At 39.6% G+C, this 27,902-nt stretch overlaps 1 protein-coding gene across 1 annotated transcript; it reads right to left on the minus strand.

Moving 5' to 3' along the window:
- On the minus strand, positions 1,044-25,099 carry TKT (transketolase). Its single transcript, XM_021409204.1, has 14 exons — positions 24,858-25,099; positions 19,794-19,911; positions 18,613-18,726; positions 17,891-17,988; positions 16,066-16,257; positions 14,776-14,894; positions 12,653-12,846; positions 11,808-11,972; positions 10,416-10,572; positions 6,929-7,059; positions 5,860-5,943; positions 5,583-5,676; positions 3,673-3,795; positions 1,044-1,347 (listed from the first exon to the last, which is right to left on the minus strand). Exons 1-14 carry the CDS (start codon positions 24,962-24,964, stop codon positions 1,160-1,162), a joined length of 1,884 nt encoding a protein of 627 aa, XP_021264879.1. The 5' UTR covers positions 24,965-25,099; the 3' UTR covers positions 1,044-1,159.

The raw sequence follows: 27,902 nt of genomic DNA on the forward strand, positions 1-27,902 counted from the left end.
CAGAAGCTTTTAAGGGTAAAATAAAAGTGGAAAAAAAATTTTAAATTACATAGTAGAACTTATCACAGGGGATGAACAACTACATCCAACATAGAGCAGATCACACGAGAAGAACTGGTTCCATGGAAAAAGCAACTTACCTTTTCAGCTGCATCCTCCTGGGTACCCTAGGCATTTCCTGATGTTCTTTCAGATCCTTCTCGAGGCCATCTTGGCATTTTAAATATTTCTGCCTCTTGCTCAAAGACAACATTGTCATTCTGGTTTCATGCATCACCCTTGCTGCAGCACTGCCAAACACTCAAAAATATGATACAAGTTCCTATGAAGAGTTTAAAACTCTTTAGAAGAGCTTGTACTCGTGTCAGCCACCACTCTCCAAGTCCAGCAAGTCCTTCCTGAGCTCTCAGTTCACCAGTCCTTTCTAGAGCTCTGCTGAGTATCCACATCCCTCTATTGGTTTCCCCAGACCAGGTACATTTCCCTCCACTATGCTCACATTATCCAGCACTTCAGGTTCTCCCTTTATCCTCTTTTGTTGGATAAAGGATGTGAGGCAATGCAGAGGAGGAACTGAATAATGCACTAGCCACTGTCCTCCTGCAATACACATTCCTGTTTTCATTACCCAACAAGTAACATTTCTGTCCAGAAGAGCTGGTGAATTCTTCCAACAGCAAGGGAACAATTCTGGTTTTTGTCCAAATCCCTTCGAGACAAGATTTTAAATATTTAACAGCAAATTCAAGTTAACATTAAAAAAAAAAGTTACTTGATTCACTCTAGGTTTCTATGCCCACTACCCAATTTCCTTGCTGAAGCTCAGTCCACTTAGAGATTCAGTGAACTCACAACCATTCCCCACCCTAGAGCTTGCAACAGGAAATGTTAGTTGTGAAGTAAAAAACACTGCTGCTACAGTAGGTACACAGGACTGCTGCCAACCAACGATTAAAGAACTTAAAAGTTTCAGTGACTGAAAATATTCAGGTGTTACCACAGTATAAAAACCCACAGAAGAAAAAAAATATGTAATACAGAAGGTTTTTTAAGCTGGTATTTTTATTAGAACTCTACATAAAGCACCTTTGCCTGCCTTAAACTTTACAGTACTTCTCCGAACACTGTTTTTCTGCAACACAGCACAAGATGCTTCAAACTACTCTGCATTTCTTGATTTGGACACTGCCACCTTAACAGCTTGCACAATGGCATCTTTGTCAATACCAAACATCTTCAGCAGCTCAGCTGACTTCCCGCTTCGTGGTACATGAGATACAGCCAAGCGACTGACAGTGACACCGGGCTCACCCACTACTGCAGCACACACCGCTTCTCCAATGCCACCTATGAAAAGAGATCAAACAGGGCACAGATCTGTACGCTTTGACATGCAAAATACAGATTGCTTTATCAAAACAGGAAAGTGAAAGACTTCAGGAGATCAGAGAGATCACTTTCTCCCCTTCTCCCTCCAATCCTTCCTCCTCCATTTATAGACTCAGTGTTGCAATTGATCTCTGAAGGGCAAACTGGTACTAAGAGACCATCTGGAAAGGAGAAATGGGGCTAGGATACCTGTCAGTGAATCAGAGAAGAAAGTTCAATATCCTTCTCTAAAATGCACTTTCTTTTCTGCCCATGGTCAAGTAAATAAAATTTTAAAGACATTAAAAAATTTAAATATGATCAGAAGGTCTAAGCGAGTTAAATCCCCAACTCACATGCTTACAGGAAACATCTGTTGGAATACACATCCAAGTGCCCCATTTATGAAATGAAAAACAATTCCATATTTTGAAGATGTTCTGAGGACCTTCAGCCTAACATTTCTGAAGTTCTTACAAATGGACAGTAAGAAACACAACCCTTAAAGGGGCAGAGAACTGCCAGGAAGCCCTCACTACTTCAGCAACTGCCAACTGAGGGCCAGGTTTTAAAATACATTTAGACTGAGTATTTACAAGTGTACTTAATGCTCTGAAAATCTTAATTCCTACCAGCTCAAAAGCATTTACATGCTCTATCTTTCTACAGCGCCTGTAGTACATGCCACCAGAGAGCTCTCTGACTTGTGGAATACATTCACAACCTTTGCTTAGAGTTCAGCTCAGACTGAATTACTGTCAGTCACAAGGACAATGGGTGCAACAGGGAACTGTGTGGCAGCAGGAGAGATACTAGAAGCAGGAATACTAGTAAAGAAAGCACAGGACTGGTGTCAGCAGCATGTGTTCTGAGACTTGGCAGGAGAGACACCTTGGTGCTGGTGCATCCAGGATTGCACAAGGCTTTTCCCAGCTCAGGGCATACTGTGATTTAACCAGACAATCTTAACCTCTAGCCAGAGGCACCTATGGTTGCTAAGATCAGTCTGATGTGGTTTTGCAATTTATTCAGGCTTGTGATGCATGTACTCTTGACCTTTCTTGATTGCATCGTGCACAGAAGGCTCCATCAGTATAAATCACAGGTTCATCATCACAGTGTGATGCCTCTGCCATTTTGCAAATACGCAGTAAAATATTTGTTAAGAGTTGAAAGATAAACTAAGAAATTATGAGGCTCAGTGACACTATTACCATCCATAATCTGGACCAAAAGAACTTATGGTAATACCAGCTCACTTCAGGATAGCATTCTGCTAATATCTATAAATACCTGTTAGTAAATATCTACAGTATCTACAGACGCCATAGTTCACAGTTGCCTCTTTACTAATTTCTTCATCTTCCTCAATAGCAGCAAGCCTGACACACTATTCACAGCAGCTGTTCACTGTTTGCATATGGGCTCACCCTCACAGGACATGTTAGCACAGGCAAGCCCTTGAAAAACCTGAGCAAAAAAGACATGTTAAACAGCAAGAGGCAGCAGAATAGCTGAGCAGATGATCAGCTCCTAAACTAAGGTCCTGCAGAATCGTGCCAGAGATCACCAGAAATTCTGGTGCAGAAGCTGAGGGAATTTTATGGAAACTACTCTGCTTCTCCCAAGCAGCATTTTATCTCAAGATTTATTTGGGAATCATCTTAGAAATTCCTTCTTGTATGTACACGTACACACACTTCTTACTGTCAGGTTAAGAACACTATCACATGCCAGCAACATATTCTGAACTGGCCTGTAAGCAGGTTGTAATGAAGGAACAAAACAAATCCAGTGAGGAGACATAATGGTGTGGGGCTCTACACAGGCTCTAATTCATTCTTTTACAGTTGTGGAGGAGCAAGAGAAAGAAATTTTTCCAGAATGATTGCTGAAACTGTCAAACCTAACTGATTTCAAGCAACCTGGAATCAAGCTTTTGGACACACTGAAAGCTCAAACGGTCTCTCTTGCAACTTGTAATGTATTGCAGACCAGTTGCTGTAAAGCCTTACTGGGAACAAAGGAATCAAGACTTCACTTGCACCATGCATACAGAAGGGCACACAAGACTAAGTAAACCATAAACGCAATTCTAATTAACCCATTACCTCAGGAAACTTTCAGCCTTGTCACCTCACAATCATAACAGCAGTGAAAAAATGCTAAAGCCTGTCTTTTGTTTTAACTGAAGCATCAGCATCAGGCCTCATACTTCTCTCTTTTGTTGTTCACAGGAGAAGCTGCAAGCATCAAACCCTGGGGGTCTGCTCTGTACACTTTGACCCCCTGGTGTCAGCTTACCTTCATGGTAATGGTCCTCAACAGTGATGATTCTGCCTTTGGTTGCTCTTGCATTTTCAAGTATTGTCTTCTTATCCAGGGGCTTTATAGTGAAAGGATCAATCACACGGATGAAGATTTTCTCTGCAGAAATAGAATGATGTTATTTGCAACTTGGTCTTGGAGAATGTAACATGACAAAAGCAGTACAGGCAGTCCCTGTGATTTTCTAGAGCTACTATGAAAACTGTCTAGGTATCTGCACTAATGGCTTGCCTAACACAGAATCTAATCAACTCTAATCTATACAGATTCAGAGTGTAATCTTGTGTGTATTCTCTCTTCGTGCTCCTTGTGGGATAGTAATATCCAACCACTTCATGGAATAAACTGAGACAGAAAAGCCTTGGATAAGTGACTCGAGGTGATCATGAGTGCCTGTTTGTAAAGAAGTAACTTGAGTGGCCTTCCCATGGGCAAGAGCAGAATCCAGCCACCATGAAATCCTTCTTCCTCAGACTGTCAAGCCACTTTCACTTTTTTCCTCCCCCCAGACCTTTCTTTTACCTTTAACTTTGCTGTCAAGTCAAACACAATTTCTTCCTGCTTCTTCATCTGTAAGCATTCCGAATTCTTCATTGCAGGCTGACTACCTATCAGGTATGTTTATCTGAACTGCCCCAGCCTCAATCATGGTGTCCTTAGAACTGGCATAAAAATCAGCATTAGCCCTGCTGTGACAGGCAAGCCCACATTACTCATTAAAGATACGTACGAAATGGCATTTTTTTAAGGAGTAGCAAATTACTAGAGCTTTGATCTGATCTTGGGCAGCAGAATACTGAATCAATCTTTATTAACGTTAAGAAGTCTGAGGCCGATTTCATGCTATTTAGCAAGCACTCCAAGAAGATACTTCAACATCTAAGAATTATTGTAGAACAGGGAATCCCCCTATTACATTACAGTGACAGTTTTGTGACCAAAGGCTCTCTTGTGGCCACTATGTTTTAGGTATTAGACACTGTCTCTACAATAAAGGAGTATCTCTCCATCATTTGTTCTTCAAAATTCAAGATCAGCAGTGCATTGCAAAGCATGGTGAGTGCAGAAAAATAACAACAGCTCTAAAACACAACTTTCATAATGTCCTAACTCTGACAGTTCAAGGTCATGATAGAGAATCAGTCCACCTAGATAAAGCAAGCAAAGCTACCCCTAAGCTAAAGGCAGCATTAATTGTATTACCTCTTACTATTTGTAATCTCTTCCTGGGTGTAGGCCACTGACTCACAGATGGATTTTAATGGTTTCTTTCTCTTCTTATTTCACTTAAGGATTTTTATTTTTTCTGTGAGATAATGTCAGTGTATTTGAGCACTATCATTGGACCATTACCTCCCACTCATGATAGAAGTTGATACATTCATTCAAAAAGATCAGGTTAGCAGTGAATCATATCTACACACTGGCAGTTCACATCAGCAGCATTGTGTAAGGGCACACACCGTTACTGCAGCTCATTTGACAAGCTGTACTTTGTTAATCAGCCCCAACCTGATTTGATTCTGTTGTGTGAGTACACTAGTTCAAGCGGACAATGAACCAGGGGAAGGTCACTCCCGCTTCTTAAGTGCTCCCTCTAAAATTCTGCCTACAGAGCACGTTCAGGCAGGATAGCAGTTTCATGGAGACCTTTGATCTGACCAGTTTGGTAACTTTCATGGCTACTAAGGCTGCTAAACTAACTGAAATCTACTCAAGTAGGCAAGATCATCATATATATAGCATATCATATTGTATTGGGCTAGCTGGTGACCAGCTGTCTGCAATATCTTAATTAGTTAATGCTTAAGGTTAAGCAGCTAGGTTAACTAGTAATAATTTCTCTGCTGTGGTAAAAAAAAAATAAGGAAACAAAATCTGATCACCTTTTCTCAGCTGCTCTGCTGCAGCCAGAGCCTCATGCAGGGTGACTCCTGCTCCTATCACAGTCACTTGGTCATCCTTACTCTTCAGAATCACCTGCAAGAAAATGTTTCCACATATTTTTCATAATGAATCTCAGTGTTTCTAACCTTTCTGGGGATTTTATTAAAAAAAGCTTATCAAATCTTCGGCACTGGAATTTTTTAGCGGGAAAGGGATTTTTTTTTTTTTACAGGAAAAACTTGGCATATTTTTTCTGATTCTCATGGCAATACTTACCTTTGCCTGTCCAATATGGAAGTCCTCATTGTTGTTGTAAATGACAGGATTTTCAGGACGACTAGTTCTTATGAAACAAATGCCCTGTTCCCACAGAAAATATGAGTTATAAAAAGAAAAGAGCACTGACATTCTAATTTGTTCTCTTGATTAAAAAAAACAGCCAAATTACTTTTTCTAATTGTGTTTTTAACTCTTCAGTTTTACCTCACTTTTTCCTAGAACATGACGGTAACTACTGCTTTCTAATTCAAAGATCTTAACTTCTTTTCTGTTCTCTTGAGGAAATGCAGAATCCTATTTGAGTTAATTAGGACCTTAGAACTTCGCTATACGTGTGCAAGTTTTACTTAATCAGCTTCAAAGCAAAAGAAACACTCAGATGAAAGCAAGAAAACATGCTTTCTACAAGTTAACGTTCAGATGTCCTTTCAAAAGGAAGCACAAACTATACTTAACTCTCTCCTTCATACTACACATTCCTTTCTCTTTTTTCTTCTCTCCTCCCCACAGACCAGACAACACGTTTGTTATGTATTAAACTTCTACAACTAGCACAACTGGATTTTTTCAGATTATTTGCTCCTTGTTCAAAGTAAGTTCCCATGGAAGCCAAGAGAAATACCAATCAAGAAGATTTGACCCAGGTACTACCAAGGACATTTGACTATTATTATGACAAATTAGCTGAAATTAAATGACAGAAATCGGAGTCATATATCCAGCTTGTCTTGATGCCACAGATATTACAGTAAGAGTGTACATTCATTAAATTAGCTAAGGACCAGCAGTAAGATTTACATTTCACTCATTTCTGAGCCAATCTGATCCACACTGCAGTCACTGTGTAATCATCTACATTTTTCCAATTCTGGCCCACACCATTCCACACTGTGCATTCAGCATGAGCCTGGACATAACGCTTGCTGCTTTCCGTGCAAGAACAACATCATGCTGCCATGCTGAAGCCTTCAAACCAATTTAGGTTGATAGAGACATGCAAAAAAAACCATGCCACCAGCAACAAGACAAATAAAACATTCCCTGATTCAAATACTGTGATGCAAACCTTAGTGTTGGCAGCTATTTCCACTGCTTTTTCAGTGGCTACAGCATCGCTGGGGTAAAAGACCGTGGCATTGGGAATAGCTCGGAACATGCACAGGTCCTCCAGTCCCATCTGAGATGGCCCATCCTCACCTAAAAAAATTAAACCAAGGTTACAAAATTAAGTGCACGCTCTGACAGTCACTCAATACGAGGTTAATGAAAATCAGAAAAAAAATCAGGCACACACAGGACATGCAAGTCTACCTGCTTGAGAAAAGAATCATCTTCTCCTTAAACTTGGAACCATCTAAACAGTAAATAAAGACAGAAAGAGACTAAAAAGAAAGAGAATTGGGGTTATAAATAAAAAATGGAAAATAAAGTGCAACAATAAAACACCACAAAAGGCAAATAACCAAAATAAAAAGGGTACAGGTACAGAAAGGGAGTCACAATATATCTACATATCTTTAGACTGATATGAATGCTTTACAAGCAGCATTTGTAACTGTCAGTGATATTACTCTAGATTTAAGGTGCTGGAAATGCGAAAGGAGAATTGCATGTGTTCCATCTGAAACGGAGAGTACAATTTGTACAACTACTCTCAAATTCTTACGCTCCCTACAAAACTAATGAAGGTACATATATTTAAATAGTACTGAACGTCTCCTAGAAGGGGCATATCTGTGTTATTCGTTTAACTACTCAAGCACCTTACGGCTCAAACTGCTGATTAACGACAAGAACTGTTTGCCAGAACATGTATTGCATGCTATGAATTTTCTTAGTTAAAGAAACAGCCACCACAACTCCCTCCCAACGACCTTATGTAAGGTGCTTTGGGAATGGCACTACTCCAAAGTAACCATGCAAGAAGTTCTGAATCCAGTCATGTCACAGCCTGCAAAGTAGGAGCAGGGCAATAAGCCCTCCCACCTGCACCCACTACCTGTTACTCAAGAAGGACGAGTGCACAAGGAAAGAGGACAGAATTTTCATAAGAGCAGCACAAAGCTCTAAAGAACTTTAAACACGTTAAAGAAAGCAATCATGGAACTCCCATCAACTTTGAGCCAAGAATAAAAAAGATTCTCAAATGTCAGTCATGAAAGAAAGATTCTCAATGTCAGTTTCTGTATGCACTCCGAATGAGTGGGTTCTCAGGAGGATTTTTCTTTCCCAAAATGCACCCAAGCAAAGCATACATCGAGAAAAAGAGAAATTACAAAGAACAAAACAGTTACCCAAACTAGAACCTACCCAAGGTAAGGAGAGTACTCTACTCACGTTTGTCCCTTGAGTTTTGCTAATACAGTGCCAATAAAAACAGCACAGTTCATACTAGTAATTTACAAAGTAGCACTGAGTTCTGGCCCAAGTGCATCTTGACAAAAATTTCAATTTAATGTTTTTTTGAGTAACACACATCAAAAAAGATGAATTTTCAGTTATATCTTCAAGACCTACGTTTACAGTTTAAGCAAAATTGAGTGCTTAATATGAACAGGATCAAATTACTAGAATGAGAAAGCAGCCATCTAAATGGCAGGAATTTCTATTTTATTACACTTACACACTGGGATTTTTTCCCCTTTACATTCAGTTTGGAAAACACAGATTCCATTTTTTCCTCTTATAACCTTGAAAACTTAGTGCTTCATTAGAAATTTTGGTTTGTCAGCAACTACTAGTCTAGGAGTGAAATCAGTACAAGTTCAAAAGGTCATTGTGAGAGTTTCTTGAGTCCAAATTTCAATTCAGTAAAAGCCCAGGCCTACCTAGAACTGTATACATACAATTTCAGTTTTCAACAAAGATCCAGTTGGGATTCTGGAATCCATGGAGGCCTGAAGTTGTAATAGGAAGTACACTTAACTCACACTCTTCCATTTAAAACTCAGTTTTCTAAGAGCTAAAAGGATTTTTCTGAAGTGTTGTCTCTTACAATTCTGTTGCAAAACTCTCGAGTTTTTGAAAAATGGAGTCTAAGCCTGAATGAGACTCAAAACTCAAATGGCTTTATATTTATAAGTATGCACCTTCCAATCCCCCCAAAAAACATTTCAACCATTTTTCAGCGTTCACTTGGAAGTGTAAGCCTAAGAGACAATCCAGGTAACCTAAAGGAATTTCACCTTCTTAAACAAGCAAAGACCAAAGCTAATTAGCTTTTGCACCAACACCCTTTGCTGCTGGCTGAAAGACTTAATCTGGATTGAACTAGACTATGAAGAGGTGGGAGGACTGATTTTAAAAAGAAAAGAGGCTTGTAACAGAATCCCTCCCTTAATGACATACACAAGCCACAATCTGATATACTCTACTTACAGCTTCCTCGACTAAAGCATACTCTACACCACCGCAAATTAAGCTTGAGGTTCTGGATGAGACTACACACATTAATAGCATCTTTAAATCTGTATAGCTTTACCAATGTTACAAGTCAGATTAGTTAGCCTGCTTCAAACAAACAAACAAAAAAACCCCAAACCTCTCCTGCAAACCATACTGCTAGATGAAACCATTAAATCTGCATAAATCAGTTTTGCAGCTAAGGATCTTAATTCATCATCCTCGTCAGCTCTTCACCTCATTCTATTGACTCACAAATACCTAGTAATTTTTCAAGCATTAATGTTCATTGGCATTTTCCTTCTTGGTATGCAAGTCTGCTCCTGTTTTCAAGGATGATTTTCATAAGTTTCAATTAAAACAGATTTTTTTTAAAAAGCTCAAAAAACCCAACTCCCTTCATCAAACTAGAAGCTCATCCAATATGATCTGATGTGTATTAAACAGTTATGATGGGAAGGCAAAGATCAGAGAAGGTATCACCAATTTCCTGAATTACATAACAGATTCACAGTTCCTGTTTTATTAGCATTTTAAGGTTTTTTTTTTTTTTTTTTTAAATACACACATTAAATATTCCAGTATTAAGGAATACTGAGACAGATTGAAGTGCTTATTTAAAAGTGGTGATCTTAAAAGGCAGAATAAAGCAAAAATATTTATTTTTCGTAATGCATTTTTGAGATCTGAACAAAAGCATCTGAGTGAGAACAAGCGTGATGATTAGTTTCTCATTTTAGGAACTGGGAAAGAGGTACAATAAGCACATGACTACCCTCATCACAGAGGAATTCAACCATAAAGATGGAAAGGAAATGAAGCTCCTCACTTTCAATCCAACTCCTTTACATCACTCCACACTTAAGGCTAGTATGGAAAAGCCCTACTTTTACCAAGCCAAGCTGATGAAGGCTTGAAATCTCTCTTATTCTTTCCAAATGCAGTAATGTGTTTGATAAAAAAAAAAATCAATTACTAGCATGACTTCTTCATATAAAGACCTGCACTGCTATACCATCACAATTTCACTCCTATACTATCACAACTTTATGACTGATCACCTCCAAAAAGCTTTATCAGTCAGCTTTGTCTGCCAGACACACCATTAAATAACAGAGAACCACTAGCAAGTAACTCCATGCTGCCCTTACCAATAGAAACACCACAGTGTGACCCACAGAGATTGATGTTACTCTCAGAGATTGCAGCCATACGGATCTGGTCAAATGCCCGTGTGAAGAAGGTAGCAAAGGTGCTGGCAAAAGCAACAGTTCTGTCACGAGTGGCACAACCAACTGCAACGCTCACCTGAAAAGAGGGAGATTATACAGGAACCATTAATTTCTCATTTATCAACTGTTTCCAAGAGATCATGTGTGTAATTTTAGCAAACTCAAAATCTCTCCCCATTCCTGCTCCTAATTGCTGGCCTTTCCAAGAAAGGAAACAGAAGCCACTCACGCTCCTAGTATCTATCCTCCAGCATCCCTGCTCCCTGCCACAACTACCTGCTATTGTTGATCCATACTGGCAGCAGCTTCTTTTCTTTATCTGCACCAAGCAGCATTCCAGTTTTAAGCCTTATCCACTACCCTATTCCCTGTTCTCCTGGAAGAAAGACTTACACTTTCAGTCCAAAGTACATGGTATTCATTATCTGCAGCAGACAAAAAATATGATTATTAAATGGAAATGGATTTATCTGTTTTCTTTAGACTGGTATTTACTAAAAGGGTCCTTCTTCAGCAGGATGGAAAAGTAGAACAAGATCCTTAAATTATTTATTGCTACAATTATCCCCAAGCATTTATTTCACACATTACACATTTTACACATGTTCCTCATGGCCAAACTTTTCCCAGCTTGATGTAAGTCCAAAATACCTGACTCAAGCTCATGAAACATGCCCTTTCATAAAATCTGCAGGAAATAGTCCATGGGTTCTTTATTATTAATCATTAAAGATGGCAACCAATTTCTACCTGAATATGCCTTTATATGCTTCATTTGCCACAGTGAACTCAACTAGAATCAGCTGAAGACTCAGTCCAACAGATGACTTATCAAATTATTTCAGTCTTTTCTGTACAAATGCCACAAGGCTAACTTTTATTAACTATTTCTCTGTCCTCACCTTTATACCCCAGTCTAGCATAGAGCTCACTGTCATGTTGTGTAGTGGTATTCCATTTCCTGTGAAGAAAAAAAGCCTAAAAAGTCTTCAGAATTGACTCTTTACAATCACACTGTTTACATGTTGCCATATCCACACATTCTGCTGAAATGCAGTGTCATAATAAAAATAAGAAAGAGAAGGACATTTACAGACCCTCTGATTAGAAGCAATTCTGCTGTATTATATTTGTAAGTTCTACCACAGCCTTAAGTTTTCCACAAGCATTAAGCAAAATTTAACATCCAAGAACACACATGTGAAAAGAAAATACTAAAACCCTACTTTCTGAAGAATCAGACTGGATGATTCCACATCTTACGGTGTAATACCAGTACTTCATGAAACCAAGAGACAAGAGAACAGTTACCATGTTCTGTTCAGCAATGTAGCATTCAATGTAGCGACCAGGATGATCTTTCTTGAAAAGCTCTGAGAAAGTAGAGTTCTTTGTGTCTCCATCCAAAGCTATCACTCGATCATTTGCATGGCCCAGTTTTGCAAGTGCAACACCATAAGCTTTGCGGGTAGCCCACTAGGAAAAGAAAGGTATAGCAGTACTGTTACAAGTTTCTGCTTCTGGAAGCTTCTTACCGCTTTTCTTTATCTCTCCTCAAATGTGTGCACATAACATTTAGAAAGAAACTAAAAACCACCATCACATTGTAAACATAAACACTGTCAAAAATACGTGTGAAAAGAGTGCCATGCAGGGGAGTAAACAAAAATATGAAAATAATGAAGCCTTATGAAGCACATCTGTGTTGAAACAAGCAACTCCCTGCCAGCCCAGCTAGAACATTTTGAAAACCTTACTCAAATAGGCCTCTACCAATCAGGTCTCGAAAAAAATTAACAAGTCAATTTTTTCACTCCCACTTTCCAACCATGGAAATTAAAGGAACCTCACAGAGCTTCTTTAATTTTAAATGCATATAAAATAGTTTGGATAATTGACAATGATAAAAAATTTAAGGAGAGCTATCTGAATCTTTCTATGTTAATATATTCTTTCAATACTCAGTTAAGTTGAACGTCTGTACATCACACCATAGTGATGGATGTTTACCAGGATACTAAGAACAGGAGGGAACAGGTGATGAGTAGTTGAAATCATGGTAAGGGAAACTATGGTAGATAAATCCTCCTGACTTGCACAAAACAGTCTTATACTTCAAACACATCTGATAAACTTTTGAGAAGGGAAGGCAGTACCTTTTCTCCCACTTTGTAACTTGGTGGAGATGGCATCTTAATGTTTCTAATATTTACTATAGGAGCATCTTCTTCAGGGAGGGCAGGAGAAAGCTTTTTCTTATTTTGGATTTTCTCATCTATTTCCTGAATTACTTGCTCAGCCATGTTTTTTGGAAGTGGTTTTCCATGCCAGCTTTCCTTATCTTCAACACCTACATGTTGAAAATTACATTAGAAATAAGAAAAAATATTTAAGCTTTTGGCTGCAGATTTTACCAAGTGCAGTGGATTATGACAGCCTAGTATTGTTTTCCAAGGAAGAACCTCAGTAATTATTCCCACTATGAGCAGTTACAATAGTATTCAATTGCATTAATAAAGACATGTCTAAATGCATAAGAGAGAGAGTCAAATTCCAAACGTTTCAAACTAGTCACCATTCAAGACTACAAACTTTCAGTGTCTCAGTACCAAAATTGTTTTTAAATTGGCACAAAAAAAAGCATCAAGGAGTAAACACTAAATCAATGTGAACAATTAACATGAAATTTCAACAGTTAGATCAAAATAAATAAACTCAGCTAAGTCTCAAACAACTGTTAACCAAGCTGTCTAATTCAAACAAGCCCTAAAGTTTTACAGCTTTATTTTAATAGCTTCTGATGACTCTTATGTTTGTGCATTTGGCCCTAACAGCTTCTCTGGCTGATACGCTTTTCAGAGAGTAAGTGATTTGGAATAACAAATTCTGTTTTCTTATGTAACGCAAAGGATCAAATAAATTCACTCTTGTTATTAATAATTCTTAACTGATCAGAAAGAGGAATTCACAATGAACTGTAAAAAAAAGTTAAGTGTAAGAAGTTTGAAACATTTTTTGCACACTGCTGCTCAAATGCATAGGTAAACATTTTCCATTAGACAATGACACTTGTAGCCAGACAGACTACAGAACTGATTGTCCCCCTGTACCCTGCCCTGATGAGGCCACGCCTCGAGTACCGTGCTCAATTTTGGGCTCCTCACTACAATAAGGATGTCGAGGTGCTGGAGCATGCACAGAGAATGGCTGTGAAGTCGTGAAAGGCCCTGGAGCGCAAGTCCTCTGAGAAGCAGCTGAGAGATCTGGGATTGTTAAGTCTGGAGAAAAGGAGGCTCAGGGGAGAACTTATTGCTCCCTACAACTGCCCGGAAGGAGGTTATGGTGAGGTGGGGGTTAGTATGTTCTCCCAGGTAACAGTGATAGATCAAGAGGGAATGGACTCAAGGTGCACCTGGGGAGGTTCAGGTTGGGTATTAGGAAAAAATTATTCTCTGAGAGAGTGGTCGGGTAGTGGAATGGGCTGCCCAGGGAAGTGGTGGAGACACCGTTTCTGGAAGTGTTCAAGAAATGCGAAGATGTGGTACTTAGGGACATGATTTAGTGGGCAATATTGGTAGTAGGTGGACAGTTGGACTAGATGATCTTAGACATCTTCCCAGCCTTAATAATTCTATGATTTTACAATTTAGTTAAGCTTCAAACCACATGAAAACTAGAAAAGAATCTTACAGGAACCACAAACTCCAAACTCATGAAATTATTTCTTTGAAATGGTCTTTCCTGTATCTCAAAGTTATGCATCAGATCATATGATATAACCTGTAATATGACAAGGTATCTTATGTTCCCCGTGTCTCATGCAGCTTTGTCATTCCCCGTGCATTTTACACCACCTGGCTAGTAACTAGCAGACCCAGTTATCTGCAACACCAGGAGCACAGAGCTTCTATGACAAAATTACTACCTTCTCCACCTCAGAGAAGTCTCTGCATACAAATGCAAGAGACTGGTTAAGAGGAAATCCTCTTAACCAGGGATCTAAAAATGCCCAGTTATCACAGAAGTGCACCTGGCTGTCTGATGTTAAGTTCTCAGAGCCACATCTTCTCTTGCTTCCAATGAAGGGCCAATATAACATGCTTGTTAAAAATAAGCTACAGAGAAAACAGCAATAGGGTGAGTCTTAGGAGTAATCAAGTGAAAACGCTGATGGGATACCAACCCTTTTCAATATTTTTTTTAATGCTTTTACCTTTATTGCAACCTTCTATACATATATTGTACACAGGTGGACACAAAACAGTGGATGTTTTATTACCTGATATGCCTTTGCCTTTAAAGGTCTTTGCAATGATAGCTGTTGGCTGATGTTTGGCCTGACCAAAGGCTTTGCAAAGTTCCTCCACACTGTGACCATCAACGATGATAGCATGCCAGCTAAAAACACAAACAGATCAACTATTTCTAAAGGGAGTTAGCATATGACATCCTCTGCTACCTAGCAATAATAACAATTACTAACTTTGTTCCAGTGCAGTGTCTTTTTAAGAGACCCAAGGTATGCCAGAAACATGTACTAGCATTCATTTAAGACCACAAAACATTATAGTCCTTTTCTCATAAAGCAGAATTAATCACCAATTAACAGCTACTAGCAAAATTCATTAAGTTATCCTACCTTTTTTCAGACATAACAGCAATTTTTAATCACAAGAGCAAATTATACATCTAGAAATCAATTTAAAAACAATGAATATTGATTAAATTCTTTATAATGCTCCATCATAATTTGCATGGCTGATATTGTATCCAATAGTTTTGTTTCACTGATTTTTCCATCTACATAAAAATATACAATTCTAAATGAAAAGAAAGCCAACACAAATAATTTATCTCAAAAGTAACGTTATTCATGTCCTCTTTTTCCTGATTTACTTGCTATAACAGTACCTGTGGTCACAACCCCATGCTACAAGAAAGAAATCGAGGCCCTGGAGTGTGCTCAGACAAGGGCAACAAAGTTGGTGAAGGCCCTAGAGCACTAGTCCCATAAGAAGCAGCAGAGAGAACTGGGATTGTTCAGTTCGGAGAAGATGGGGCTCAGGGGAGACCTCATCACTCCCCACAACTGCCTGAAAGGAGGCTGTGGTGAAGAGGAGATCAGTCTGTTCTCCAGGGTAATAGCAATAGGACGAGAGGGAACGGCATTAAGTTGCACCAGGGGAGGTTCAAGTTGGATATCAGGAAAAATTTATTCTCTGGAAGAGCAGTCGGGCACTGGAACAGGCTGCCCAGAGGTGGTGGAGTCACTGTCCCTGGAGGTGTTCAAGAAACTTGTAGATGTGCTACTTAGGGACACGGTTGAGTGGGCAATATTGGGGTAGATGAACAGTTCAATCTTAGAGGTCTTTTTCCAACCTTAATGATTCTATGAAAACCTGTATTCAATATGATAAAAACTAGATTGTCTCATCAATGTATCTCAATAAGCAGTCCTTGGTGCTGGTTTCCTTTGGAGTTGAAAACACATTTGAAGAATTCTATAAAAGGCAAATAAAAAATACAGTTTCAAATGGAGGAACATACTGAACTTTTTCCAATCACATACCCAAAGGCTTCACAACGTTTCTGGTAGATCTCAACATGATGCTGCAGAGGTGCAGGGTCACTTTGTCCAAGACGGTTAACATCAAATATAGCAACAAGATTATCAAGCTTGTAAAACCCAGCAAAGGCCATTGCCTCCCAAACAGAGCCTTCAGATAACTCTCCATCTCCAAGCAGACAATATACACGATAGCTAGAAAAAGATTAAAATAAGTAAATAAAAATTGGCTTGACATTTAAGCAGAGCTAAATAAAAAGCAAAATTCCCCTAGCAAATCACAGTGAGAGCTTTTTTTTCCCCCAAACGTTGGTCAAATCATTCACCTCAGACAACCTTACATAAACTTAGACAAATTAAAATACTTTTAAGCTGTTGCACATGAAAAAAATATTTAAGTTGAAAGACACTGTACTCCTTTTCAAGCCCTTGTCTCTAAGAAAATCAGGTTTTAATCCTCCTAATACAAGGTTTGAATGAAAAGGCCTGTTACACACTGTCACTGTGACTCAGCAAGAACACTGACAATGCATGAAAGATTACCGTCTGCTTCCTCATTCCTAGTGTATACTCCCTTCCCTGGAAGGCCAACCAGTAATTTCAGGAAAATATAAACTGGGAATGAACATAGCTACACATGAATGTCTGTTGCATAACCAAAATTCAAAAACCATAATGATATAATTTTGTAGACTACTCGTGCATGCACTGAAGCTTTGTATTGAGGCAGAACTGCAGGAGCATTGCCTGATCTATTCTACGCGATTCAGCCTCTGGGTTTTTCTTCAGTTACCGCTTGTGTTTTTGGATGACAAAATTTATTACCTATTAAAATGAAAAAGGAGTAGTATGTAAGCTTTCAAATATATAGTTTAAAAATCAAATAACCAAGATAGCCATTAGTGATTTATTTATTTTTACTAGACATTAAAATATTAGAGATTTTTGATCTAAATCCCACCTGCCTTTAGCTAAATCTGAACTCCGTCCATACAAGCTGCTCCTCAGTACTGCATGTAAGACCACCTTTTTCCTCTGTCAAGTAACCACTGGTTAGATTTTTTCCACACGTAGCATCTGCTAAACTCAATTAAAATCAGCAAGTCATCTTTCACAGAAATGATTTCAAGCTAGTGAAGTGTAGGGCACATTAACTGGGCAGCCTGCGTTTGAATGTACTAGAACTGTCACATAAAATACATCAACTACATCAGGCTACTTTCCTCCTCATACAGATTTGCCTTTAGACATCTACTTTTCTTCTGCACAAAAGAAATGGCAGAAGCAGTCTTTTTTTTTTCTCCCTTTCTGTGGAGTCAAGTGGTTTCCAGGTAACATTTTCAAGTCCTATTTTATGATTCAATAATGCTATTATTGACCACAACAGCTCCTCATCCAGTGTTCATGTTCTCCATTATTTGTCATCTGACTTTGAACAGACACATCCCTAGTTTGCTTCTTCCCTCTAGGAGCACATATCAGCCTGAAAATTGCTATCAATTATTCTCTGGAAGTTAGAAGCTGCTCCAATAACAAAACCTCTGTGCAGAAAAATCATTTTGCAATGTTGTCAGATTACAAAAGGAACAAGCAAATGCACTGATTCTTGCTAATTTGATTTCTTCGTAGTTCCACTGGCAATCACTTTGTAATTATCAGGGTAATGTTTCTATGATTTAAAATCTGAATTTAAAGTTAAGATTTCGGAATGGAGAAAAACAGAATAAAGGATTACTTTTTTTTTAATGATTGAGGTAAAAAAATAATTTATTTTCACAAAACACTCCTACTGAATGTCCATAATCACAAAATATGAAGATGGAATTACCTGGCTCTGTCAAAGAATTTGCCAGTATATGCCATTCCACATGCAGCCCCAAGACCCTGACCAAGGGACCCAGTAGCCACATCAGTGAATGCTTGTCTCTGAAAAGAAAAAGATAACAATTATTTTACATACAAGAAACAAAAGAAGTAAACTCCAGTGTCAGGAGATGGTTCAACATACATCAGAACCTCAGCCATGACAGTACAGAGCAAGTCTCTCCATAACTAACCCCTGCTCCCCTTCTTTCACAGCTACACATATACCTTGATGATCAATATCACAGGCTAACTAGGTTCTCTGAGGACTGTTACCTGCATCTCAGTAATTTCTAAACTATGCCTTGGATGGCAACAGTTAAGAACTGATGATTTTGTATAAAAAGTTTTAATTGAAAGAATTGATTTGGACCTTTAAGTCCAATGAGGTGAGCAGATGGGATACAAACTCTTGAAATACCTCAAAGTATCTTAGAGGGCAAAAAAAGCTATTCTTTATATAAGACTTTTGAAACAGAAAATATTGAGATACGAATCTGTAGGGGATCTTTGCACACTCATTAAAACCTGGACACTGATTCACTTGTGAAGCTACAATACCCTCACTGTCCTTCATGTAAGCCTTTATCTTTCCTGCACCACAGCTGGCAACCAAGAGTTGTAGCAAAATGCATACTAAGGCTTTACAGAAAACAACACCCTGTATCAAAGGCAATGAGCACTCACTGGTACTGGATGTCCTTCTAAGACAGAATCAATTTTCCTCAAGTTCAGTAATTCTGCTTCTTGTAGAAAACCAGCCTCTGCCCAAGCAGAATATAAAATTGGTGCAGCATGACCCTAGAGAGAAACATAGATTTTAAGTAAAAAAAAAAAAAAAAAGAAACCACAAAGTTTTACAACATTCTACTATCAAGACAAACTCCACAAAGCTGAGTAACAGTCATCTTTAACCACAGAGTCATTAGTAGTCAAACAAGCATGCATAGGTTTGAAGCCATTTAGTAACTCTGGGTAGAAACCCTCATTAATTCGAGAGGGGTAAAGCAAATATGAAGCAACCTTGTCTTATTTCTTTACCACCTCAGCACTAGCTTCTTGCTTCTCATCCAGTTCCTTCATTTGAAAAGGCAATCAGAAGTGGCAACTGTTATATCCGATGCAACAGATATACACCACCAGTTACACAGCATCATTGTAAGCTGCCACGTGAGGAATTCTGGCTGAGACATGGAATCTGCTACACCAGAGTACATCATCTGCTGTTCCTGACACATTGTTATCTCTTCTGAATGCCCCTCAAAAGCCATTAAGTCATATGTGTGTGCAAGGGCACAAAGCAAAAGGCAATTCGAAACACTAACGGCCAGTCAGCATTGTGGTTTTATGCCTTTTCTGAACTTTAGTGTTCCAGAAGTAATATTGACTTAAATATCATACTGGCATAGCAGGAGCACAAGCTACTCACTAACCTATCCTTATTTCCTCTAGTGCTCCCTGAAGAGCTGACAGTAATTAGTACACATCGTGGCATAACAGCATGGCTGCACCTAACAAGCAGAACACAAATCTAACCGTGACTTTAGTTAGAAAATTAGTTATGCAAAAATAAGACAGACTTTAATTTCCTGATAGAATTTATAGACGATATAATAACATTTATTGTTTAATATCAGAACAGCTTAAAATAGTGAAATTATGGCACGTCAAGACACATTATAGAGATTGTTTTAGATTTGCGATACAACTTAACCAGCTTTCATTTGTATCTCTGTAGCAGAAAAACTTGAGCTCTCAAGTAACTGCAATAGATTTCTCTTGGACAAGTAAGCCAAGGAAGACAGCTCACTGATACACAGACACCATGCTACTAGCAGACTGCAACCATACAGCATAACAGTTTTTACCTTTGAGAGAACAAAACGGTCGTTGCTGGCGTTTCTGGGATCCTGCACCTTATACCTCATGGTATGGAAAAACAGCACAGACATAATCTCTGCTGCACTGCAACATGATGTAGGGTGGCTACAATCAAGACAGACTCAAGATTACCACTTCTGAATACTGATTGCTTAGGACCACATTTTTAAAACATCACTTCACCAGTTCTCTACCTTCTTGCATTAAAACACACAGTCATAAGCACTTCTGATAACCCATCCAATCTACCATTATTCCAATGCCAACTGATTGCACCTTGAGCCAAAGGCAGCTCTGTTAACCAGTTAAAATGGATGTTCAAGGTAGACCCCGGTGACAGATCAAGGATGTATCTTTCAGAACACCGTTCTTTGTGCCGATGAATGTCACCATACACAGTGTCTGAGGCACAGGAAGCAGTATGCACTCTGTGCCTGAAATCAGACTTCACTGCCTTATCTGAAGGCACAAACTCACACTGTTGCAGAGGAAACGTCAGCTTTCCACAGTACTTTGGCCACTTGCTCAAGGAAGAAGTTAAAAGCATTGTGACTTGTTGAGACCCCACTGCACAGATGGGAGTTGGTAATGTAAGATTAACTTTTATAGAACATTCTGGAATTTCTTTTTTTTTTTTTTAAACAATATAACATTTTTTTTTTAAACTAGTCATTACTTTACCACTACTGTTAGAACCAGAATTTTAACTTCTAAAGAAGGCTTTAAATAATTCAGCTCTCACATTTCATTTCCTATTGAAACTGAACACAGAAATTTGTGTCCGGTTTATTTTTAAAATAATAAATATCCAGAGGAACATGGTAAAATACTGATTTGTTTAATCTTTGGCTTAAAGAGGGACAGCATTTTCCACTTTTACATCTAAATTGGTTTAAAAATAAAAATATCAAACTAGCTGGTTTAACAAAGATTCAGAACTAGCTGAATAGTCTCTCTCCCACTGACATACACGGGGCAACTTCTGCAACAGCTTTCAAGAGCAGCACAAAAGAATACATTAACAGTAAGCCCTAGGAGTAGACAGGCCCATTTCAGAAGCAATTTTGTCATAAAGCAGCAACAAATGTAAAGTTACACACAAAGAGTTATTTTCAGTTGGCAAATAATGAGTTACTCCAACACAAGGTACATATTTTATTTAAAGTGTAGCAGAAGGGCATACAATTATTGTTATTTATATCATTACTGCAAATTAAATAATGACTTTTTCAGTTCTTTTGTGCCTTGAAGAGATAGCTCTACCTGAAAAGTTTACGTATCAGACTTGGGGTTTCTCTCACTTTCAATAAAGCTCAAAATCTGCATGGAGTTTGTTTGCTTTAAATCCTTATCGAATGTGAAAAGCAGATTTCAGATTGTACTGGTGTAGTCTCTAGACCACTGCTGAAGTACCGGAAAGTAAGTGATGAACAGTAGGAGGGTTATGGCTCCAGAAATTGGCCCCAGCTTTGGGAGGAAAACAGCCTCACCTCACTTCCTCTTCTACCAACATTTGTTTTTAATCTTCAATCTGATCCTCTTAAAACATTTGACACTTTTTGTACATCAGGACAATTTAACTTGGAAGCATATTTCCTTTTGCTTTACACATGTACATCTACCATGCGTGTTAGGATTAGACAACACTTTCACTGGAACTTCAAACAGAATATTCTCTTCTGGTAGCAACAAACCTTCCCTCCCAACATCCCCAACAGTACTGTAATAACAGGATAAAATCATGCAAAACACTAGCAAAACAAGAATCATGGTTAGTGTCCATCCCTTGGTAAGTACTCACACACAGGATACCAAGAATTAGCTTTAAACCATGGTTCAAACATATTAGTAAATATTTATGTATTTGAGTTAATCAATAAGCCTTACATGCTTGTTTAAAGCTTTCATTCCTTTAATTTTATTAACTTTATACTTAACCATACTTCTATGAACTCCCGGTCTCGGTAAAAAAAGTTTTAAACAACCTAAAATGGTAGCATATGAAAATAAATCAAAAGGTAGAAAATTCAATAAATGACCTGAAAATTGAAAAAAAAAAAAAGTTAAAAGTACTAATTAAGTTACTTCCCATTAACAGTTGTTAACCAAAATTTAACTGCAAAATGGACATCAGAAATCCTTCTAAAACCAGCTGCAGAATTTTGCTAACTAAAGCCATCTTAACTAGGTCAGCCAGTCTAATGTTAATTCATGCTTTCCTAATAAATTCTATTACAAATTCTTGTTAAACCTAAGCATATTTGGAGTACTCATACAAGTCATCACTGCTGTTCTCACGCAATCTTTCATGTTTTGTTCTCGACCAATGCACAGTCCAGAACTCTGCGGTGCTCCCATGAACATTTCCATGCCAGAAAACTTCTACAGTAGAACTGCCTTAACTTTGAAATGCAGCCCTTCATTAGGAAACCAAAGTACATACAAACCCTGAAAACAGTTCTTTGTCCAACTGACACCAATTTTGATTACCTCCATCTACACGTGCCTACGCGCTTCATCTGAAAAAACAGTGGTGGAATCTTAAAATGGAATACTGAGTGAAAGACAAAGCTAAAAAATTGAAGAAATTCATTTGCGGCAAGAGATCATATCACATGTTATGAAATTTAACTGCTGCTGGAGAAACTCTGAGAACTTCCACTTTCAAGAACATAACCACCTAATTCTAGGAAGCTGGACACTGTTTCAAAACTGCAGAAATGTATCACTAGTTACAAAAGTGACTCGATCAGTTTTGACCAAAATGTCTGCGCTGCTCATCTAAAGGGAAAGGCACCAACACACCCCAAACTAAGTACATTCAATCTTTGCAACCAACTTAATCAAGTTTCTCCCCATCTAAGGCATTTTAGGCTTTTTTTTTTTTTAAGCATTTTACTGATTTTTTTTCAACTCCAGCTGATAGGACTCATCAGATCAAAATTATCTATTTGAGCACCTTAAGGACCAGATTACCTGATCTTTTATCCCTCGTCCGGACAAAGGCTGTGTTTTCTTTAATAAAAGTACAAGTAAAGAATGCAAGAACTAGCGTGTCAGACCAACCACTGAACCACTTTTCTTGCAACACATGCCAGTTACAGAATTTACTTCCTTGAAAGAAGCAGGCAGGCTCTGGTTTGTTAGAAGTGCTTTTATTGCAAGCGCTTCCTTCACTTTTACAAACACCTTTAACAAATACTAGCTTCCTTGGCAAAGTCAATGCAAGCATGACACATTCTTTTTTCCCCTTTTTTAACTGTAAGCTTGTTTAAATTTAACTTTCATTCTAACCTTTATCTACCTTCTTACATCATACCAGCACTTTAAGTAAAGCTTAGTGTCTCATTCAGATTTTTTAGAAAATACATCCCTAACGTTGGTTTTAGAAATTAGTCATTTGTCTAATATTGCAACATTCTTAGCTTCTTTTTCTTTTATACACGTTACTACACCACTACCCTCTTGCTAACCGAATCCTACGTTAAGAAAATATATGATTTGACAGCATAATCCTCCCTCCAGAGCACATCTTTCATAATCTAACAATTATCATGTTGTGTAATAATTTCAGGCCCTGTGCAACTCCATGTAGTGCTAGAATAAGCACTAGTGATTAATGAAATATCTCTGCACAAGAAGCACTCAGTATTGTAGTACACACAAATAAAAAGATAAACTAAAGCTATTTTTGCTACTTCTTTATCAGTATGGGGAGAACACTGTTACTACTAAGTGTTTGAATTTTGTGAACTAAAGAAGAAAAGCAGAGGCTGTAGCAAGATCTCTGCTCTTGAATGGCACAAAGCAGAGATGGTTTGACCTGTAGACAACTGGCACTGCACACTTCTACAACCAGCCTAAAATACACAGCAGAGCTGCAAGACTGAAATCTCAGTTGCATTAAGCAGCCTGGACCGACCAAGCTTTGCTCAGTACAGCCCCACAGCTGCAGCAGAGGCTGTGACCCAGCGCCTCGTTCCATGGATGGAAGCAGAGCAAGGTTTTTGCTTGCTGCATGCAGAAGGCGCGAGTAAAGTTCAGTTTCTGTGTGCGTTGAGAAACCACGTGAGGCAGCCCGCGCCACAGCCAGGGCGGGAGCTGTAAGGCAGTTCCAAGAGAAACCTTTGAAATGTTTTACAGATTGCCTTTCTCCACTCAAACCTCAGCGTCCAAAGGATTCCTTCAACTAAAACAAAAACCGAAAAAAAAAAAAAAAAAAAAAGAGAAACCGACACAGCAATAAAATCACCCTACACTACTGCCAGTTTCAAAGAGGCCCAAAGGGAGAAAATTGCCACAGGATGGGAAATAAAAGGCTGCATTCTACGTGGAAGCACTCAAATGTATTATTCAAGCAGAAAAAATGAATTTAATTTTACATGAGTAAGAGCGGATTGTTTGCGGAGATTTTTTTCCATAGGTAAAGCACGATCAAAGGAAGGATAACCCTGGAATCTGCAGACATCAGAGCCTCGACTAAATCCTGTCCAGAGGCCTGAATAAACCGCCCGTCCGAGACTGCAGGCATTTCACAGATAATCCCACTTGGGCTCACTTGAAATTCTGTGGAGAATTAGTTCCAACTGACGGGCACGAAATGAAAAAGAAACCGCTTGCGCCTCGGGCATGAATTCTTTGGGTTTCAGCCCTGCATCAACTCGGCATTCCCGGCCGCTGCCCGCAGTCACAACACCCTCCGGGTCCGGGGACCGACGTGTCCCGCGGCTGCCGCCCCCGGGCGGGGCCGAGCGGTGCCGTGGGCCGCAGGAGCCCCGCACCTCGCCCGCGGCCGCCATTTCCCGCCGGAGCATCCCCACGGCGCGGCACGGCGCTCCGGCACCGGGGCACGTGGCTGTGGCCGCCCGCTGCACAGGGTCCCCCGCGCTGTGCCATCCTCGCCTTCGCCCTCCCCCGGCGCCGCCCCAGCCCTCCCGCCGACCCGGAGGGAAACCCCCCGCCCGCTCGAGCTCTGCGAACGGGGCACAGAAAAACCGAGGGAAGAAAAAGGGGGCGGCTGGTCCCGGGAGGCAGCCTCCGGCCACACTCACCCCGAGCCGGCCGCGGTCGTGGCCTTGATGGAGCCGATGCGCAGCCGGTTGGCTGTGTCCTTCAGGGCCTGCAAGGTCTGCTGGTCGGGCTTGTGGTAGTCCTCCATAGGGCCGAATAAAAGACGGCGGAGCTCGCGCGGCAGTAGCAGCTGAGGCCGGGCAGGGACGGCGGCGCTCCGGGAGGACTGTGAGCAGCGCGCCTCAGCGGAGCCGTGGGTGAGGGTGGGGAGAAAGAGAGGGCGGGGCCGGGCGAGGCCGCCCCGCCTCCCTGCGCCGGCACAGCGCCCCCTGCCGGCAGGAGGTGGCGCCGGGCGGCTGTGCGCAGGCGCAGTGGAAACCAATTCTCACTCCCGTCTGTGAGAAGGCGGGAAGCAGCAGTTCCCCACAGCCGCGCGCGGTAAGGCGGGAGGCGGCGTGGCCTCTCAGCGCTCGGAGGGACCAGCTCAAGCGTTTCCATCGTTCAGTCCCTGTTAGACAAGGTTATTCCAAAGGCTGCTCTTACCTCGGAAAGCAGGTCACTGCATCGAGTGTGATCTTCTACAGTCAGGAGAAACTGTATTACAGAAGAGAAATTGCTGTATGCCATTTCTTTTCAAGAAAAAATTCACAGTTCTGTAATATGCATCCAAAAATCAGAGCCCTCCACGTTTGAGAAATACGGAGACTTCAGCTTAAAATACTGACTTCACCAGCCATCAGTCAGAAAACACTTTGTCTCTAGCCCTTCTGAACATGAGGATGCTAAAATAATTAAAGCTACAGCCTTAACTGAGCGCATTAAATATTTCATACTTGTTCTAGAAAGCTCTGGAAGCATTAGAAGTCACAGTCTGAGAAAAAAAAAAAAGTTAAATCCACAGAAAACAAAACAAAAAAATCAAGTACTCCATGCTCAAGAAATCTGTACTTGTCCACTGCATTCACCGAGGGTTTCAGTGCTGCCCTCAGTGGTAGTTTGTCTCAGAAACTGTATTACATTGTTTTAAAAAGTGATATATTTTAAACCATGCTTTAAATACAAACTATTACACTGTGGATATAATGTTGCTATCTCCGTTTGGAGGACACGCCCGATGCATACTATTTAAGAAAACTGCACGGTTATTTTCAAGACTCTGAAGACTCCATGTTTCAGCAACAAGGAAACCATCTGTATTTGTAATGTAGCCATGCTCCTCTGGCAAATGCCAGCTGGTAAGTAACGCCTGAAAATGACCAAGGGAAGGTAAAATATTCTTCCCTAAATGAAGCAGTTTATTGTTGTAATTTTTTTGTGTTGCTATTTTAACTGTTATAAATGAGAAAAAAGACACCTTGGAATAAATACTAAATTATAAACAGGTTATGTGCCAGGAAGAAGGAAGAAATGGAGCCATATCTGGCAGTAACAAAGTGCGGAGTTCATTTTAGACAGCACAAGGTAAAGGTTAGCTGGTGTGACTGCCACTTGCTTTGTTCCAATCTATATTCTACTTCAAAATATATTGCTTCATTTTCTTCTTGTGGAACCAGCTATCGAAATCTCTTACTTCCAGTAAGATACTTTGAAGTGATATAGACAAAAAGCTGGCATGTGGAAGCACCTGATGAGAATCACACACAGCTTGATTTAAATTTAAGAACTCTGAAAATGTGGTCTGCATTGCCAAGAGTTTCCAACAACAGAGCAATAGCCCATTAGAGTAGAACACTATGAACTTAATTCATTAATGCATTTCAGGAGTCACTGTGCAAGCCTGCTCTTGTCTCAAGGTACAGAAATTCATATCATACACCCTGTAACATGCCACATCTGAACTGCACTCTGGAAATTAAACAATACTTGGTAGCTAATTGCTATCGCATATGAAACCATAGCAAAGAAATGCTAGCTGAGAAAACACAGAAGAATGACTGCCAAACATGGTGGAGGCAAACAACAACCATTCTTAATAGTAATTTTCCTCACAATATTCCTGCTGAAATCTACTATGGTTCAGCAATAGACTTCTGTCCTCCTGGAGTTATGGAGCCCAAAGGAACAGGGTCAGTAGGGGGACCACCAAAGCTCTGAAGCATTAGAGTAGCATCTACAAAATAATTTCTGGTTTAGGGCTCTTTCTTTTCAGATTATAAATCCTACCTTAACTATTGGAAAAGTGACTGTAAGTTCAAACCTTGAGTTCCTGATAGCATATAAAGCTCCATTAGAGAGCCTTAATCAAATGTTTTACTTGCTATATATACCAGCAAGTATCTTGCTAGTGATCCGCCTGTGCCTTAGGCTCCAGCAGGCCTGAAATTAGCCTAATTTTGTTGTAGAGCAAGGATCACCAAACTCTGAGCAAGTTACACAGCTTTCCTCCTTCTCCTATACACTTCCTTGCACTCTCTCCACTAACTCTTTCTCAAAGCAGCACCACTACTAACTGTCTCCAGCCATACAGTCCAAAGATAAGTCTAAATTCACTTGAGCCAGTACACTCCTGCATTTGAACTCGATTCCTTTCAAATAAAGTGAAATAGAAGATTTAGTCTGAGAAAGCAGCTAGTACACCTAGATCATTAATGAGTAATCTGTCCAACAAGGCAGACAAGAGCTAGTCTAGAGCAGAACTCAAAAACACACATTATAGATGTTGAGTCCTCAGCTCTGTCTTGTGCCTTATAGACCTGCTACACTGGAATCTCCTCCTACCTACTAATATAGATGAAAACACAGCGCCAATTTACTAGCACTAGCAGCAGTTATTAGCTTGAACTCTGCACCATATTTATTAATTAAGGCTAATTAAAATACTGGCTGTCCTATGGAGGCAAATGTCAAATTTTCTGTCCCATCTGCTATTCAACACTGTTCTTCAGACAGATGTTGACATCCAACTCAACCAGTTTCTCAGTGACATGGATAATTTTGTGTCAGTTGAGCAGGCATGGGCAGTGTAGCTTGGTGTAGGGGTTAGAAGCAGTGCATGAAGTAAATTCTTTAAAAGAGGCTGAGCATAACTGAAACAATAGCTATGATGCAAAACTCCAATATATTAAGAGTTGACTGAAGATGATTAA

This window comes from Numida meleagris, chromosome 11 (assembly GCF_002078875.1).
Source record: "Numida meleagris isolate 19003 breed g44 Domestic line chromosome 11, NumMel1.0, whole genome shotgun sequence".
NCBI classification, from domain to species: Eukaryota; Metazoa; Chordata; class Aves; order Galliformes; family Numididae; genus Numida; species Numida meleagris.

Excerpts from the sequence above, each read along its gene's own strand:
- TKT (XM_021409204.1), bottom strand. The coding sequence starts at position 24,964 with ATGGAGGACTACCACAAGCCCGACCAGCAGACCTTGCAGGCCCTGAAG. Across the intron at positions 3,796-5,582 it reads AGCAGAGCAGCTGAGAAAAG|AGAAAATCTTCATCCGTGTG; the intron begins GTGATCAGATTT and ends CTATTTCTGCAG. Across the intron at positions 1,348-3,672 it reads TGAGGACCATTACCATGAAG|GTGGCATTGGAGAAGCGGTG; the intron begins GTAAGCTGACAC and ends CTCTTTTCATAG.